Source organism: Vigna angularis, chromosome 11 (genome assembly GCF_016808095.1).
Source record: "Vigna angularis cultivar LongXiaoDou No.4 chromosome 11, ASM1680809v1, whole genome shotgun sequence".
Classification (NCBI taxonomy): Eukaryota; Viridiplantae; Streptophyta; class Magnoliopsida; order Fabales; family Fabaceae; genus Vigna; species Vigna angularis.
Genome location: NC_068980.1, coordinates 23,051,443 through 23,069,465, shown reverse-complemented (window position 1 = coordinate 23,069,465; position 18,023 = coordinate 23,051,443). Strand labels below are relative to the sequence as shown.

General features: G+C 28.5%; 1 protein-coding gene across 1 annotated transcript; it reads right to left on the bottom strand.

Moving 5' to 3' along the window:
• Window positions 1-6,906: 6,906 nt before the first annotated feature.
• On the bottom strand, window positions 6,907-11,776 carry LOC108333813 (uncharacterized). Its single transcript, XM_017569270.2, has 3 exons — window positions 11,506-11,776; window positions 11,304-11,408; window positions 6,907-7,025 (listed from the first exon to the last, which is right to left on the bottom strand). Exons 1-3 carry the CDS (start codon window positions 11,750-11,752, stop codon window positions 6,979-6,981), a joined length of 399 nt encoding a protein of 132 aa, XP_017424759.1. The 5' UTR covers window positions 11,753-11,776; the 3' UTR covers window positions 6,907-6,978.
• Between the last annotated feature and the right edge of the window lie 6,247 nt (window positions 11,777-18,023).

Sequence of the window (18,023 nt, the reverse complement as noted above, 5' to 3'; positions counted from 1 at the left end):
TTCGGTTCCCACAACATTAAAATGCGCATGTTATTTTTCTTCGGATTAGGTAGATAGAGGAGAAACAAAAATGGAAAAGATTTTTGTGTCTAGTTGGCTGATGATGAATTTGAATGGTTGTGGGCAGTGAGGAATTATAAATTTTAAGTTGTGACGATGATGATACTTATACATATAAATTTGCTAGGTAATATACTAGTTATTTATAAGTTAAAATTATTAATTTTTGTGTGCATGAGTTTGAGTTTTTAATTCCCTAAATAGAAAAAAGCTTGTGCACTCTATTTTTTATTTTGGAAATAAATAAAATAACGTGTGAATATAAAGAGACTTTAAGTTTGGATAGAAAATTTCATAACTTTTAATATATATAAAAATAAATTGATTTTGAATTGATTTTATTTTAAACTGTTTATTTTTTGTTTTGATAAAATATTTTAATTACAACCAAATTCAAAAAACTATTTAATAACAAATATTCTTAAAAATTAAAAATATTAATATTAATAATCTTTTATAGTTGTTCTTGATTGATATTATATTTGTTAAATGAAGTTTAGAAGTTTTGTTGATGTTTCAAAATCAAATTTCAAATGCTTAAGTTATAAGAAGACCTTCATGAAGACTTATTTTATGTTAAAGTTTTTGTAATTTAGTAGTTTTATGTATATTGTATTATTTATTCTTGATTCCATGTATAACATGTTTTAAAATTCGTTTTCGAGTCAGAAAAACTCTGCAATAATCGATTAACACTTCAGATAATCGATTATCATAAAAAGTTTTTGAAAGTAGCTAAAACCTCATTTTGTCTCTAGAATATTGATAATTGATTATCCATAATCGATTATGACTTATCATAATCGATTATCACGCGTTAAATAACTGACAATATTTTTGGTGGTATCCTTGAGTGAGATTTTTATATATTGATTTAAGACTCTCATTCTAATATACAAAAATACGAAATTCTTATTTGTTTGCTTGTGTGTTGTGATAAGTGTGTTCTAAGGTTTGTGTTCTAAGGTTTGTGTAACCCTTCTGTTGTGACTTTGAGAACTTGGTGTTAGCTATAATGAGAACTTTCATTGGGGTTGTGATTGAGTGTTGTTGTTTTTTTCTAAGTGAAGTTTGTCATCCTTTGTGAAGATTCAAACAAGGTGTTCATCCTTTGTGAGGATTTAAAGGAGATAGTCATCCTTCATGAAACATTAGAGGAGGTGTTCATCCCTTGTGGCTTTCAGGGAAAGTGAGTTTCATCTCTTGTGATAACAAGAGAAGTGTTCTAAACCTTAAACTTGTTTTCTTTGTGATTATAACAATTTGTTAGTTTTGTGATAGTGGAACATTAATCTTCTTTTGGATTAACAATTGGACATAAGATCATTGTAATCTGAATCGACATAAAATTCTCTATGCAATTTTCTCTCTTCCTTACATTCTTTATAGTTGTTTTAATTTATTATTAAGGAAATTAAATTACAAAAGAAAATTATTAAAGGCACAATTTGCAATAAGAAACCAATTCACTCCCTTCTTGGTTTGTTGTTCTTACTAATCATTCTGCTGCACTATTCTAACAATATTTTTGTCAAATTTCTTTGAGATTGTTTGATTTTAGAATTGATTTTTTTCTCAATTTATATTAAACGAGATTATATTTAAGTCATGAAATGCTAGACCATGTTAGACTCATGCAAGATAGCAGTTAGGCGAAAGGTTAAACTAAGTTATCTTTGGTCAAAGTCAAGCAAAGTCAACATGAGTTTGGATCGAGTTAAATTGGTTTAGGTCAAAGCTTGAGCTAAGTAGGCTCGAGCCACGACCAAGTGGAGTTAGTCCAGACCTAGTCAAATTGAGGCATAGTAGGTTCACATTCATCTAAGTCAGGGTTGACCTACGTTTAGTCGAGTTAGGCTAGACTTAGGTGAGTCCTAGTTCGATTAATGTCAAGTCTAGCCTAGCCTAAATAAGACTAGGTCAAGTCGAGCTCAGATCAAGCCAAGTTGTCTCTCGTCCAAGTCTAGTTAAGTCAATTTGAGCTAAGTTAGTCCGAGCTTAAGTTGATTTAAGTTTAATTCATTGTGAAAATATATAGGTTAATTTTGTACAACTATCAAATTTTTTAAATTGCCTACCTTTTTTACTTCCATAAAAGATACTAACTTTGAACTTCACTTTCTAAACATTCACTTATCCAGTTGGTAGACAAATTGAAAAAATCTTCAAAATTAGAAAATGATATAGAATTTAAAAGGTAAAAAATTTGGATCTGAGCAGGATAAATCTAGCTCCATCGTACTTTTATTCATAACTGAAAATCAAGGCTAATGTAGTTCTAGAAAAATTATTTGAGAAAAAAACTGAATTTTTTTAGGTAAACCTGATAAAAGGATTGATTGTGCTTCTAAATTTTTTTATTCACAATGTGATTATGTAGTTCTTGACAATAACGAAGCTATTTGTGTTGGATTTTTAATTTTGAAATTTTTTATATTTTTAAGATAAAATGTATCAAGTACTAAAATGTACGGATGGTTAGACGAGTAATCATATATTTAGGATATCAAATAACACATACAAATATCAAAAAGCAAAAAAAAAAAAATCTTTTGAAAGGTATTGAATATAAGATGGTGCCTGCGAGCATGCATATATTCAAAACTTATTTTTGGAGGATACCAAAACACACTAACAATCATACAAATATCCAAAATGGAAAAGAAGAAAAATACTTTTCCATTTTATTTTTATATATTTCTTTTATTATTTTTAGAAAAAATAATGATGTGTGAAAAGGTAAGGTGCGAAAAAGTAAATGACTGTCAATGGTATGGGAATACAGCGTCTAACGTTGGGTACAGCGAGTAATACAAACAAGTATAGGGGTAAATTGCTAAAATGTGTGATGCCAAAAGATAAACACGGTCCAAACCACAAAACAAAATAAAATAAAGTACATAGGAGGTGTGGGGTTAGTAGAACGTCTAGTGTGTTGAGTAATTAATGAGGTGTGTGTAGTGAATTTGAGGATACAGATAGTAAAATAAAATAAAAGCAGGCTCCGACAAACATAAAAGATAGACAAGTGTGAGGTTAACATATTGGGGGTGAGCAAAGTAAAGACCGAATAAAAACAAAACAAAGGGGGGTGTAAGGACAATAAAACTCGGGGTGTGAACAGTAGCGCAGTCGTGGCCTAACCCAAACACAACATCATCTTCTTCTTGTTCGCGTGGGATCTTTTCTTCTTCCTCCGTCTCCCACACGGAAGCCAACAGCCATTTCCGCTCACCGTCACAGCGACGGCGTCCTTTTCGCACTCGGAGCGTGCGGTGGTGGGCGATGGAGGCGCGGTGTCTCCGTAGGCGGAGAACAAGAAGGTCGTGAGGTGGTGGCGGTTGAAATGGAAAGAGAGGGAGAATTGGGTGGCACGGGTATGGAGGTGCTGTGGAGGATGATGCAAAAGAGTGAGAAATGGCTATGGGTAATCCTGAATTGTGATTATGGGCTTTGATCATAAAGATGAAATGGATGGAGTGGAGGACTTTCACCTTTTTTTTATTACCTATTTTTTAATTTTTCAGAAATAAATTTTATTCCCTAAATAAAATTAGATGTTGATCATATAAATAAATACATATTTTTTATAGACGAAAAAAATTCTAAATATTGTTATGTAATTAACTTTGAAACATTAAATTTCTAAATTAAATAAATAAATAAAATTATTTATACAATATCACTTTGTAGTATTCAAGTTGGTTCAAACAAAATTATATTAAATATATTAGTATTCGAAATTTTTAAGTTAATTTTGATGTTCAAAGTTTGCAGTGAATGTTGATGTTCAAAGTTTGCAGTGAATTATGATGTTCAAATAAATTACATTTTGAAAGCGTTTAATTACAAATAGAGAGACCGTCGACAAGAGTTGAGGTAACAAAGAGATGATGACACATACTTAATATGCATAATGATCATTTTCACATGAAAGAGAGTGTGAGCACAAAGTGAGTAAAGGAGAAGTCTGGATAGCTACCCATAAGAAGACAAATGGAGATTTTGTCAGTGATGAGACAAGGAAAATTGGTGCAAGTTTGGGATTGATTTTTTCATATTTGTTTAGAGTTTGTAATCTCAATTGGATCACCACAAAGTTTATGATCTGGTTAAGTTTAAACTCTCGATCACCACATACATCTTTGTCAAAGGAAGCAATGCCAAAGTAATTTAAAATAGAAGTTAGGAAATTACTCCTTTGATAGTCTAAATATCATTTACATTGAATGAGAATAGAATTGTTATGTTATATTGTGTGTTGGTTGTCTTGACTAGGCAATTAAATGCGAAGTGGGTGGTATTATTGGTATGAATGTATTATTTGTAATTCTTTGCAATATGTTTAAGTATATTTATGATGTGACTATGATGCTTAGATGGATGTATGAATTTATAAGATGATTAATGTATGTTGGTTTAATGAATAGGAGTTGATTTGGCTGTTGTTTGACTCTATTACACAGTAAAATAGGGTATAGACTGTGGTTTGTTTAAAGAATAGTTTATCTTTATGATAATGTAGTTTCTTTTGGTTAAATGACTTATAGATGTTGCATAATCCAAGGTTTGGACTACTTTGTGTTTGACTGAATTGCATTGTAGTTGTTACGATATCAGATTTTGATACATGTGAAGTAATTTTTCAATCTGTTTAAGCTTATTACAGCTCTTTGGCTTTAGTGTTTGCTAATGTGTGGGCTTACTTGATGTGGAAAAGAGTCCAAAACTATTTTTTACATTAACACTAGATGAGTATGTGAGGGTTATGCTTTGATGTTGTATGGTTCTTTTAGGTATTGTCACTACTATCTAAATGAATCCACAATTTTTAATACTGTAACATAATTTTTGAACTGATGGTATTGGTTATGAATATTGGTTATATTTAATTTGGAATTATGCATTGTTTGGTTCTAGTTATATCTAATTTTGACTTATGCATTGATTGACTAGTCTTTTGTTAAACGTTATATGTAGGAAAAAATTGAAGCATATGAATCCACAACATCATCATCTCAATCAAAAGAAATATCCAATGCAGATTCATTAGCTCAACTTTTAGGAACCTAGGAGCATTGTGGACGTGTTCGTGGTCTAGGTTTGGGTTCTTATCCATCTAAAGTCTTTAGAATCAATACTCGTTGTCATAGTGCAGCATCTGCAGTTTCTCCTTCTTATATGTTGAATTCCAAACTCAGGTTTAATGAATAGTTTACCAATATTTACTTTGTGAAACTTCCTTTACTGATTGACTTGTTGGCTACCATTTTTCTTACCTTTAAATTCATTTTTTATATTACAGGTATCTTCTTTGACATCAGAGGTTAATGAAATGAAGATCATTATGACTTTCATGTTGTAAAATTATCAGGGTTAATTGCTTTCACAATTTGCAATATTTCAACCATCACCAGTAATAATCGCTAAATATATGAAATAATTTATTTAAAATAGATTACTCACTAATTATTATTTTATATTGTAGGTATCTGATTAAGAAAATATATCAAATAAGGATAAATTTTTTAATGTGTACTTGAATAATTTTATTATTTTATGTTGAACAATTACTTGTATTAAACATATTTAAAGTTTATTTTATATAATATTAAATTTTAGTTTCAAATTATTTTATTGTATATTTTGTTTACTAGAGATTTTTTATCATAATAAATTAATATAATGAAAAATAATCAATTTGATGCATTCCTGTGACAGTTCGAAAAATCCTTACAAGTTCAATAACTTTAGGAACAAAGGTATGACTATTTCGAAATCGTTATTAGTTCTGACAGTTTTGTGCAAGTACCAACACTTTTCTATAACATATGTTAATAAAACTTTCCAAAAATTACGACGATTTTGAGTAAAACATCCGAAAATCGTTTCTCAATGATGTTTTTTTACTGCTTTTAAAACTACGGGAGATGAATTTTTCAAAATTAAAACCGTTAATAACCCTAGAAAAAATTCGTTTTTTAGTCTGATAACATCTAAAACAATTCTAAATAAACACATCTGAAAACCATTCTAAATAAAGTTTTGTATGTAATATATAATATATTTTATACAAAAAAAAAGTAATACAAGATAAAGGCATGTGCTTAAATACAATTATTTTATTATTTTTTCTCATAAATTAAACAAATCTAGAATGATGTATATAATAATCAAAGAGTTGAAATCAGAAAATCACTAATACATATAAATATGAAGCAACGGATCTTACATGCAAATAATCTTGTATTATGTTTCAAAATTACTTCCCAAGCTACATATATAAAAATTCTCGAAATTAAAAAGAAAAAAAAACTCAATAATATTATCATGACTTTCGAAATCATGTGAAATAGCAATACCAAAATAAATATGACAAGTAAGGGGATCATAAGTTAAGCCTTGATTAAAGTTTGAAAATCTTAATACCATGATTTTCAAATCCTTTTAATTATTATTCTACAACAATAATTCTTTTTAAGAAGAATGCGTGATAATAGATACTTTTAGACATTCTTTTGCAATGCTCAATACTCTGAACTGAGTAACAAGAGTAATTTAGACACTTTTAACCCATTTTGAAAAAAAAAATATCTAAAATAGAAAATTGAATTTTTATGTTTATTTTTATTTGAAAAAAGAAAGTAAAAATGGGATATGGCGTTGAGAATTCGTAGGACTTACTATTATATTGCCAAATGTGTTGCAACCATAAATATGTGAGTAAAAATGAGAGCATAATAATTGAACAATTATTCGTGTTATCAGTGAGTGAAACAATTATTATTGAACAACCACAATAGAGGTTGGGATATTACAGTTTGCATATAATAAAAAAAACCGCTTCAAGATAATCATTCTTGAACTTTACTTGGTGCAAGTCCAAGAGGAACAATAAAAAAAACTACTTCAAGATAATCATTCTTGAACTTTACTTGGTGGAAGTCCAGGAGGAACAATGAAATCTAAAAAAGAAATCAAATTAAGAGGTTACCAATTAGTCATTAACACTATGATAAATGATAAGAAATACTACTTTCATCCCAAATTATCTTGTTAGCCATTAGTTTGATGATCATTAAGCATGACATTCTAGAGATCTTTAAAGGTGTTGTATCTTAAGAAATTACAAGTGCTAAAGGTTTTTTTACTCATATTGAAAAATGCTTTGTGAAAAGTGATAAGGCGAAAACAATGGCACTTCTTCAGAGCTTAGTTTCCATGAAGTATCAGGCAAAGGAAATGTGAGAGAGTACATCACGGATTTCGAACACTTCAAAACTTACATGTACATTTGGTTTTAGTCTCTCTTCCTTTACAATTTAGACAATTTAAGGTCTCATACAAATGTCTGAATGAGAAATGGTCTCTTAATGAGCTCATTTCATATTGTGTACAAGAAGAGGACAAACTAAAACAAGAAAAGATTGAAAGTGCTCACTTAGCTAGTACCCCTAACGACAAAGGCAGAAGAAAGAAAATTGAGAATTCTAGTAGTGATGCTGCTAAAGGTTCATCACAAAAGAAATAAAAGTAGTCTAATAAATGTTTCTTTTGTAATAAATTTGGGCATATAAAGAAGAACTGAATGAAATATAATGCTTGGTGTGCAAAGAAAGGGATGCCTAAGTTACCACAAGCCAATTGATTTTGAAAGATGGATCTATTTTGGAAGTTATAGAATGTTTTTTTTATTTTGGATATTAAAGACAATTAGGTTCTACTGTCATTTAGGAATAATTTGATTTCATTTTGTTAATTTAGAAATTTTTTGTTAATTATGTTCGTTTTGAAATAATGAATTCTGATTGTTTTTAAATTCAAGTTTTGATGGAATCTATTCACTTTTGGCTAATGATAATCTATATATTCATGATACAGTGACTTCCTATAGTAAATCCTTAAATACAGAATTGCATAATACTAAGGATAATATTGACTTCACAGACTTAGTTAATAAGATCAAAGACTATAAATTTTAAGATCCCAAATTAAAGATATCTTTTGAGACGGGAATAACCATATTCTTTAAGGATATTGAGTTTGGAGAGAAGAACAAGGTTAGAGGAAGAATTAGTGAAAGTGATCAGATTTATACATTTGCTTACAATGAAGAAAGTTTTGAATCTCTAGCAAATTTAGAATCTCTACAAGAACAAACTCAATATCCTCATGAACCTGTGTTTCATGAATGGTATAAGTCCATGCAAGATAATGAAGTTTGGGAACTTGTCTCATTAGCAGTAGGTGTGAAACCCATTAGTAGTAAGTGAATATTTAAAACTTAGAGGGATTCTAATGGTAATGTGGAGAGGTATAAAGTTTTTCTTGAAGGGTTATTATACTCAAAAGGAAGGGGTTTATTGTTTTTAAAGAGAGACTCTCTCTTTAGTTTCATCGAAAGACTCTTTTAGAACAATTATGACTCTTGTTGCAGTTACGATTTGAAGCTTCATCAAATGGATGTTAAGACAACATTTCTCAATGGCAACATTGACGAGATGATTTATATGGTGCAACTAGAAAACTTTATGTTAGAAGACCCAAAGCATATGGTTTGCAAACTACCAAAATCCATTTGTGGGCTAAAACAAACATCTCTTCAATGATACTACAAATTCCATTAAGTAATTATCTCATTTGGCTTCAAGATGAATGTTGTTGACACTAGTGCGGAAAGAGCTTTAGACGTCTGTTATTTTGGGCTTTTAACAATTGATCTCTGTCCTGCGTCTATATGGGTGACATTAATGAGACGTCGGACCCGATAGGTCAGACGTGTATATAGACGTACGATCCATACAGGTCAGACGTCTATATAGCGTCTGGCAATATAGATCAAACGTCTAAAACGTGCCGTATTTGATTGGGATTTTTTCCTCTTGAGGCTTCTCGGGTTGCTCGTGGCTCATGGTGATTCGAGTTTACAACTTTATATTTTAGTTAAAGAGAATGTATTGTACGTTGTTTTTTGTATTGGATGGTTTTAAAAACGTAGTTGAGAGAATTGGAGAGTGCAAAACACAAGAAATCACCGCCCAAGGACACGAGAAAAACTGCACCAAAACCTAATGAAAACGCATTTTAATCGGTTCAAATGAAAGATAATGCATCAAAGAGTGATGTAATCGAAGTAAAATTAATTTAAAACAGTGCAAAAGTGAGAAAACGAACCTGAAAAGCGTAACTCGTAGAGAGAAAACGTGAGGAAGATGATGAACATTAAGTGCATGTAACTGCTGCCTCGCACTCGCAGTGTTTTAGTGCAACCATATAGAAGTCAGTTCCCCCACATCAGACGTCTATATGGCTGTAGAAGTCAGATTGGCGGAATCTGATGTCTAAATGGAGTTAAAAAATGACTTTTTAGATTTAAAAAATGAGTATATAGAAGTCGGTTCCCCCCACATCAAACGTCTATATGGCTGTAGAATTCGGATTGGCGTGATTTGACGTGTAAATGAAGTTAAAAAGTTACTTTTTAGATTTCAAAAATGAGTATATAGAAGTCGGTTCCCCCCACATCAGACGTCTATATGGCTGTAGAAGTCGGATTAGCGGGATCTGACGTCTGAATGGAGTTAAAAAGTGACTTTTTAGATTTCAAAAATGAGTATATAGAAGTCGGTTCCCCGACATCAGACGTCTATGTGGATGTAGAAGTCGGATTGGCGGGATCTGACGTCTAAATGGAGTTAAAAAGTGACTTTTTAAATTTAAAAAATAAGTATATAGAAGTCGGTTCCCCCCACATCAAACGTCTATATGGCTTTAGAAGTCGGATTGACAGGATCTGACGTCTAAATAGAGTCAAAAAATGACTTTTAGATTTCAAAAATGAGTATATAGAAGTTTGTTTCCCCCATATTAGATGTCTATATGGCTTTAGACGTCTGTTCCCTCCATAACAGACGTCTATATGGTTGTTTTATTTACGGAAAATGTCACTGGTCATTTTTTACGTTAGATATTCGAGGGTCGAACATCTAAAGGGTGATGTTAAAGACCTTTTCTGCACTAGTGTGATGATTGTGTGTATCACAAATTTCAGTGCAAGAAAGTATATTTTCTTGATCTTGTATGTTGATATATACGTAAAGGATTAGGCATAAAGGATAATAATAAATTAAGGGATTCTCTAGGGTTTAAAGGAGACAAATTTAGTCTCAATCAATGCATAAAACAAAATTTAGAAATTCAAGAAATGCAGAAGATTCTCTATGCTTTAGCGGTTGGGAGTTTGATGTATGTCCAATTATGTACGTGTTTAGATATAACATTTGTAGTTGGAGTTTTAGGCACATATTTAAGCAATTCATGAATGGATAATTGGAAAGTAAGCAATAAAATTATGAAGTTTTTTCTAGAGAACATTACAGACTCACGTATATAAGGACAAACCAGTTAGAGATCATTAAGTATTCTGATTCAATTTTGCAAGATGCGAAGATAGTTTAAGATCCACTTCAAGTTACATTTTCATGCTAGTTGGTGATGTGGCTTCTTGGTCCAATACCAAGCAAACCCTTATGACATTAATTATCTACTATGGTTACAAAATTTGTAACTTGCTATGAGGCATCAAATCAAGGGATATCACTGATTTTTTTTCACAATGTTACATATTATGAACGAAATTAAAAGCTCACTTAAGTTATAATGTCACAACAAATAAGTTGTATTGTAGTTTAACATCAATAGGAGCTGGTGCAAGTCAAAACACATTGACATCAAGCTTTTGGTTGTTAAAGAAGTGGTATCAAAGGCGATGGATTTCCATAGAACACTTAGGAACAAATTCCATGAAGGTAGATCCTCTTAGGCTCTTACAACTATGGTCTTCCATGATGGTAGATCCTCTTACTAAGGCTCTTATACCCAAGATCTTTCACGAGCATGTTGTTGTGTTTTATAATTTGAGGAATCTTTGTTTCAGTGGAAATTAATTATTTTTGTATGTTTATGTTCTATGTTTGTTTTCATGTACACATACATTCTTTTGACACTTTTTGGTTTAATAAATATATGGTTTATTATTCAATATCATTTGGTTCTATCAACATTAATAATACTATCAGATTTGATTGCAATTGTTGCAATAAAAACTATTTTAGTTTTAGATGTGGATATAATCAATGGACAAGATATTATGCATATGTTCAAGGTATACAATGAAAATTTGAAATTATTTTGTTAAAAATTTGAAATTCAGCCATATGATTTAGATTATAATGTTTTCTTACTCCAACACTTGTAGCCAGCAGGCAAAGGCAAGCGAGTGTAGCTGAAGCAGTGCAAGATTCTCTTCCAGCTCAGAATATCTCCCATGGAAGCTCCAGGTGGAAATGCTGTTCAGAAATGAATGAATAATAATTAGTAAGGTTCTTTGATATATATTAATTTTTGGCTACCAGGTTTGAAAGAGAAAAAGAAGGAAGAACATACCGACTTTCCGAGAGAGGCTGTTGCACCAGCATTGTAATTTTGGAAATGCATCAGTGATGGCTTTTTTGCACCTGTCATTAGGGGCTAGAAGTCTTTGATCACCCTTGTTCATGTAATACAAACATTCTATAGTCATGCCACGTATTTCTACTTCACATTCCTCTGCCAAAACCAACTTTTTCTCATCCAACACACTTATTACAAGGATCACCAACAAACACAACCATTTCATTTCTGAATTTCTCATTTTCTTCTACTTTTTCTTTCCCTTCTCTTCAACTTTGGCTTTTAAATACTCTAAATTTATTCTAGTTTAAACATAATTATATTCTTAACTCATTTTCAATGATAGTTTACTATTTGAAGATAAAACATTCTTTATTAGTAACAACGGTATTAATTATAATTTATTACATAAATAAATACTTTTATGTAACAGTTATTACATAAATATATTCTAAACTTTTTTTTCAATTCATTAGTAACAACTGTATTAATTAAAATTTATTACATAAATACATACTTTTAGGTAACAGTTTATTACATAAATATATTATCAATCCAATGATTGTTTATTACTCGAAGATAAAAACTTTCTTCATTAATAACAACGGTATTAATTAAAATTTATTACATAAATACATACTTTTATATAACAGTTTATTACATAAATATATTAACTCTCTTTCAATGATTACCGTTTATTATTTGAAGATAAAAACTTTATTCATTAGTAACAAGGTATTAATTAAAATTTATTACCAAAATACATACTTTTATGTTACAGTTTATTCCATAAATATATTATTATCTATGACCGTTTATTGCTCGAATATAAAAACTTTCTTCATTAGTAACAACGGTATTAATTAAAATTTATTGCATAAATAAATACTTTTGTGTGTGTATGTACTACAACGGTACAATGCATGGATGATTTTGAAAAATTACAATATATTTATTATATTAATTTAGGATTTTATAAATTTAACTATAATTTAATATAAATATTTAATTTGATAAAATTAAATAATAATATTTTAAACTTTTTACAATAAAAAATATTTACTTTTTTATATATTTTTAATAAAATAAATTATATACAATTATTTTAAATAATATATTATGTTTGAGTTACTCAAAATTAAAAATTAAAAATTAATTTTAATTTGAATGTGTAAAACAAAACTCCATCAAAGTATAAAGGTTAGACGATGAAAACATTGAGAGTATTTAGATTTGTATAATATAATCTGATTAATTATACTTGTATTATTTCATTAGGGTGTAATGTATCATTTGATTAATATCATTTAGACATGTATCATCTAATTAGTGTATATATGGTTCTGCCTCATCAGGTTTTACACATATGGTATGTTGTACCAATGAATCTATTAGAGCTTTATTTATTTATTATATTATTTATTATTAATTTGTTTTTATTTGTATTATTTGGTATTTATTTATTTTGTATATTTATAGTATTTATTATTATTTATTGCAAATCATTTTACTATTATTTATTATATTCATTATATCGTTTAGTTAAATCATTACATTCATATTTATGAAGAAAAATCTCAAATTCATCTTTTTTTGGATATTTTAAAAATTTTGATACAATCAAGTCTTTTTCGTTAGTATTGTAATAACACCATTATTATTATTATATTTATTATATGGTTTAGGTTAAATCATTACATTCATATTATATAGAAAAATCTCAAATTGATCTCCTGTTTGATATTTTAAAATTTTTGATACGTTAGTATTGTAATAACACCGTTAATATTACTTTGTATTAACAAGTTTAGAATAATTTTAAATAAAATTCAACATAAAATATAAATATAAATAAACTTAATTTTATTAAAAATATTTAATAAAAACATCATTTTTAAATAAAAATATTTGAACAACATTTATTCAAAAATTAAATTTCATTTCAATTTGGAGAGGTACAAAATTGTTTAATTTTAAAAAAATAAGACAAAATTAAGGTTGTAACATCCGAATTCAGGATGTCATGGATTATTACAAAAAAGCAGTAAATTTCAAACTTTATCATAGCGTGGAAATTTATTTTTAAAAAATCTCGATATTTAAACATGTATAATTTATTCAAAACCTAATAGTTCCAAAACACTTGTCCAATGAAAACACGAAGGAAATAAAATAACTCAAATTACATTGTCTTTGAATTCAAACACAATGCCTTTAAATAAAAATCTCATGTCTGTCTTTCGTCATCTCTTGAATTTATCATGCTTTAGCAACATCTGTAACATCATGTGCTCATAACACACAGTCACAAACACGTATGTGGTACGTTACCGATAAAACAATCATAATAATAAGATATAAACACACTGAATATATCAATCATAAACAACCACCCCATACACAATAGCAATAACAATAGAATGCTTAATCCTCTAACATAACAATTAAATCGCAATGAATTACCCAATTCTCGATTCACGATCCTCGATCCTTGATTCCTTGGCCCTTGATGTCATTACTAACATCTCGTGCATAGACCCTTGTCTATCCACTCATTAGCATCTAGCTAACTACTTACTATAACCATTATAGTAACATCAATATCAACATAACATCACCTGGAGTATCTCTAATACCATGATCATCATCATAGATACACCACCATCATGACTATCCTAGTCATGAACAACACCATGAAGATCACCATATCATAAACACCATAGTGGAAAGAGTAAGTTCCACTTCTGTACCCTACTTCACCCACTTGTAGTAGCTCTTACAGACCAATCTGTAGTCTCTCCTACAACTCTGCTCAATAAGTCCTGCAATCCAGCTAAGGAACATGTAATTTTGTCACACAAGAACAAGGAAAAAACATCACCCCCACACAAGGAAGATTCAATACCCGAACAACCATTCATTTGCACACAAGGCAAAAGAAAGCACATATCCGCCGATAAACTCAAGATTTATTAGCTACGATAAGTAGACCTATCTTCCTCTCTTACGTTTACCAACCACATACTTAGGTATACCCCAACACTCACTAATGTTCGAACCTTAACCACAAGTCAAAGCTGACCTTAAACATAACCATTAATCTCACTCTCTGATTATCACCATGTTATACAACTCCTTAAGCTTGGTTCATGTCCATTCTTCATCAAATTCACCATTTTAAAGAAAAGTACATTGGGATAATCGATTATCATAAGTGATAATTGATAATTCTAGAAAAGTTCACATTTACATATATTATAATGTGATAATCGATTATCACTTAAGATAATCGATTATCTTAGCCTTGACACATCAAATTCCTAAAATCGTCACACATGAAGGGATAATTGATTATCATCCCAAATATTTGATTATTCCCGAAACATAACTCAAAACCAATGTGCAAATAATTGATTATAAATACTGATAATCGATTATTGTCAAATCAAAACACATTTGGAACAAAATTCAAGTGTACAAAACACACATACATCAACCCTAAGTCACGAGGGAACATACCCAATACATCATGCATGCATTGAAGTCTCACATACCCTTATGAACAGACTCTAATACATATATTGCATCACTTGAATCATCCAAAATCTATCATTATGCAGATTATAACCCAAACAAACCCAGCATACTGCATATGATCATCATACCACTCTTTATGACATTTAACTATATAGTAAATCCCCCAAACAGCATACCTTTGTCCTCTCTTATCATTGATACATATTATCATGGGATAACCCAACAAAACATACACATTTTCATAAGAAAAACCCAACACAACATGATATAAATCCTATCATCATGCATACACAAACCATTGTCCAACAATAACGACATATAATCATAATCATAATCATATAAACATATATCAAAACAAGGATTTCCATGCAAGAAAATCAAGATTTCATAGCATACAACAAAAAAAGGTATGCTTCCCCGTACCTTGGCTAATCCTAAAACTTTATCTACAACTCCAAAACACCACCAATCTTCCCTTGCACTAAGGTTTCCACAGTTTTTTCTCTTTTCTCCTAGAAAAGTCTCTCTCTCCCTACCTCTCTCTTTTTCATTTTAGAACTAGGGTACCAATGTACAACCTCTTTTCTTCTTCTCTTTTTATCTCTCCCCACTCTATCTCTATCTTTTTGGTTAAAATAAAATTTCTCACTTAATCTCTAAAAACACCCAAGATTTCTTCTCTTATTTTCTCTAAACTAATTTTTAAAATATCAACAACTAATAAATATTTTAACATCCACATAACGCTTCTATTATTTAGATTTTATGTGCTTTCTTTCTACACCCCTAACTTTGATTTATGCACCATTCAATAAAGGTAAAAATACCTTTTTGCCCTTATGCCAAAAATACAATTAAAATCTAAATTTCTATTAAACTCTTCTCCCTAAGAATTGAACTTTCATCCATTCAATCTTAAACCATATTTTACCAATAAACCAACACATCACATTGGTAATGTCATGTACACACAAATTACCCAATTAAGAACATATCAACCATGTGTTGCACTTTATCGATAATAACACTAAATAATTAACATAACAATTATAATTCTAAGAAATATCTACACATTGAAAACCAATTACCAAAAAATAACACTTAAATCTCAAACCCAATTTATTCCCTAATTACTACATTTTTCTCCGATCTTATAGAGGAAAATAAAAATATAAGACCAAATTGAGATTAAGACAATAATACATTACAATATGTGACACTATTACTGTCACATTACACCATCATTGTCACATGGCATGACTTTAGTTTGAAAGGTAACAAAATTTTTATTTAAAAAAAATAAAAAAAAAGAAACATAAAAATAAAAGTAAGTAAAAAAATTAAAAAATAAACAGTGAGCGTACATACGATACCTCTTTAACGTTTTAATATAGTACTAATTGCATCAAATTTTTTTGGGTGTTACTCCCTACACCACCACACATTGCTTCTTGTACCACCACACTTTTTTTAAATTCCAAAATTATCCTTTATATCTTAAAATCTCCTACACCCCTCCTTTTTCCTTGAACGGACGTCGACATCCGTTGAAGAAAAAATTCTTCAACGGATGTGGGACATCCGCACATCCGTTTAGTTTTTTTTTTTTTAAATTTTTATATTTTTTAAGTTTTTAAATTAATATATAAATATTATTTAATTTTTTTAAAAATTATTACTTAACTATTTATAAATTAATTTTATTTTATTTAATAAAATAATTATTATAATTTAATTTATATATTATTATTTTAAATAATAATTAAAATACTTTTAAAATTTTATTAAAATGGATACGGATGTGGTAATATCCGTAAACTTTTTTCTTTTGAAAATTTTTAGTTTTTTATTATATTATATTTTAAATTAATATATAAATATTATTTAATTTTTTTAAAATTATTATTTAATTAATTATAAATTTATTGTATTTTATTTAATAAAATAATTATTATTAATTTAATTTATGTATTATTATTTAAATAATAAAATAGTTTTTAAAAATTTATTAAAATGGATGTGGGCAATTCATGAAGTTTTTTCTTTTTAAATTTTTAGTTTTTAATTTATTATATTTTAAATTAATATATAAATATTATTTAATTAATTTAAAATTATTACTTAATTATTTATAAATTAATTTTATTTTATTTCATAAAATAATTATTATTAATTTAATTTATATATTATTATTTAAATAATAATCAAAATACTTTTAAAATTTTTTATTGAAACGGATGTGGCAATCCGTTAACGGATCTCGCCACATCCGTTGAAGATTTTTTTTTTTTAAGTTTTTATTTTTTTAAGTTTTTAAATTAATATATAAATATTATTTAATTAATTTAAAATTATTACTTAATTTTTTATGAATTAATTTTATTTTATTTAATAAAATAATTATTATTAATTTAATTTATATATTATTATTTAAATAATAATCAAAATACTTTTAAAATTTTTTATTGAAACGGATGTGGCAATCCGTTAACGGATCTCGCCACATCTGTTGAAGATTATTATTTTTTTTTAAATAAAAACAATAAATTAAAATATAAAATATGTGAATAGACGGATGTCAACATCGGTTGAAGGTGAAACGGATGTTGACATCCGTTTTAGAGAAGGGTAAAATTGGTATGGGAGCATTCGGTGGTGGTGAAGGGAGTAACTGCCAATTTTTTTTAGTATAAGGACCAAATTGAAATGCATAAAAGAAAAAAAAAACAACTAATTAAAGATTTTCGTACAAAAAGAGATTAATTTAACCTATTATTACTTATATTTATCATCATTTATTTTTCTTTTTTATATTTATTATAATTTATTATTGTTTATATTTGTATATTTATTATTATTTATTACAAATTATTTTACTATCATCTATTTTTTACATTATTATTAATTTTTAACAACTGTTATTTATTATAATTTATGATAATTTATTACAAATTATTTTATTATTATTTATTTAT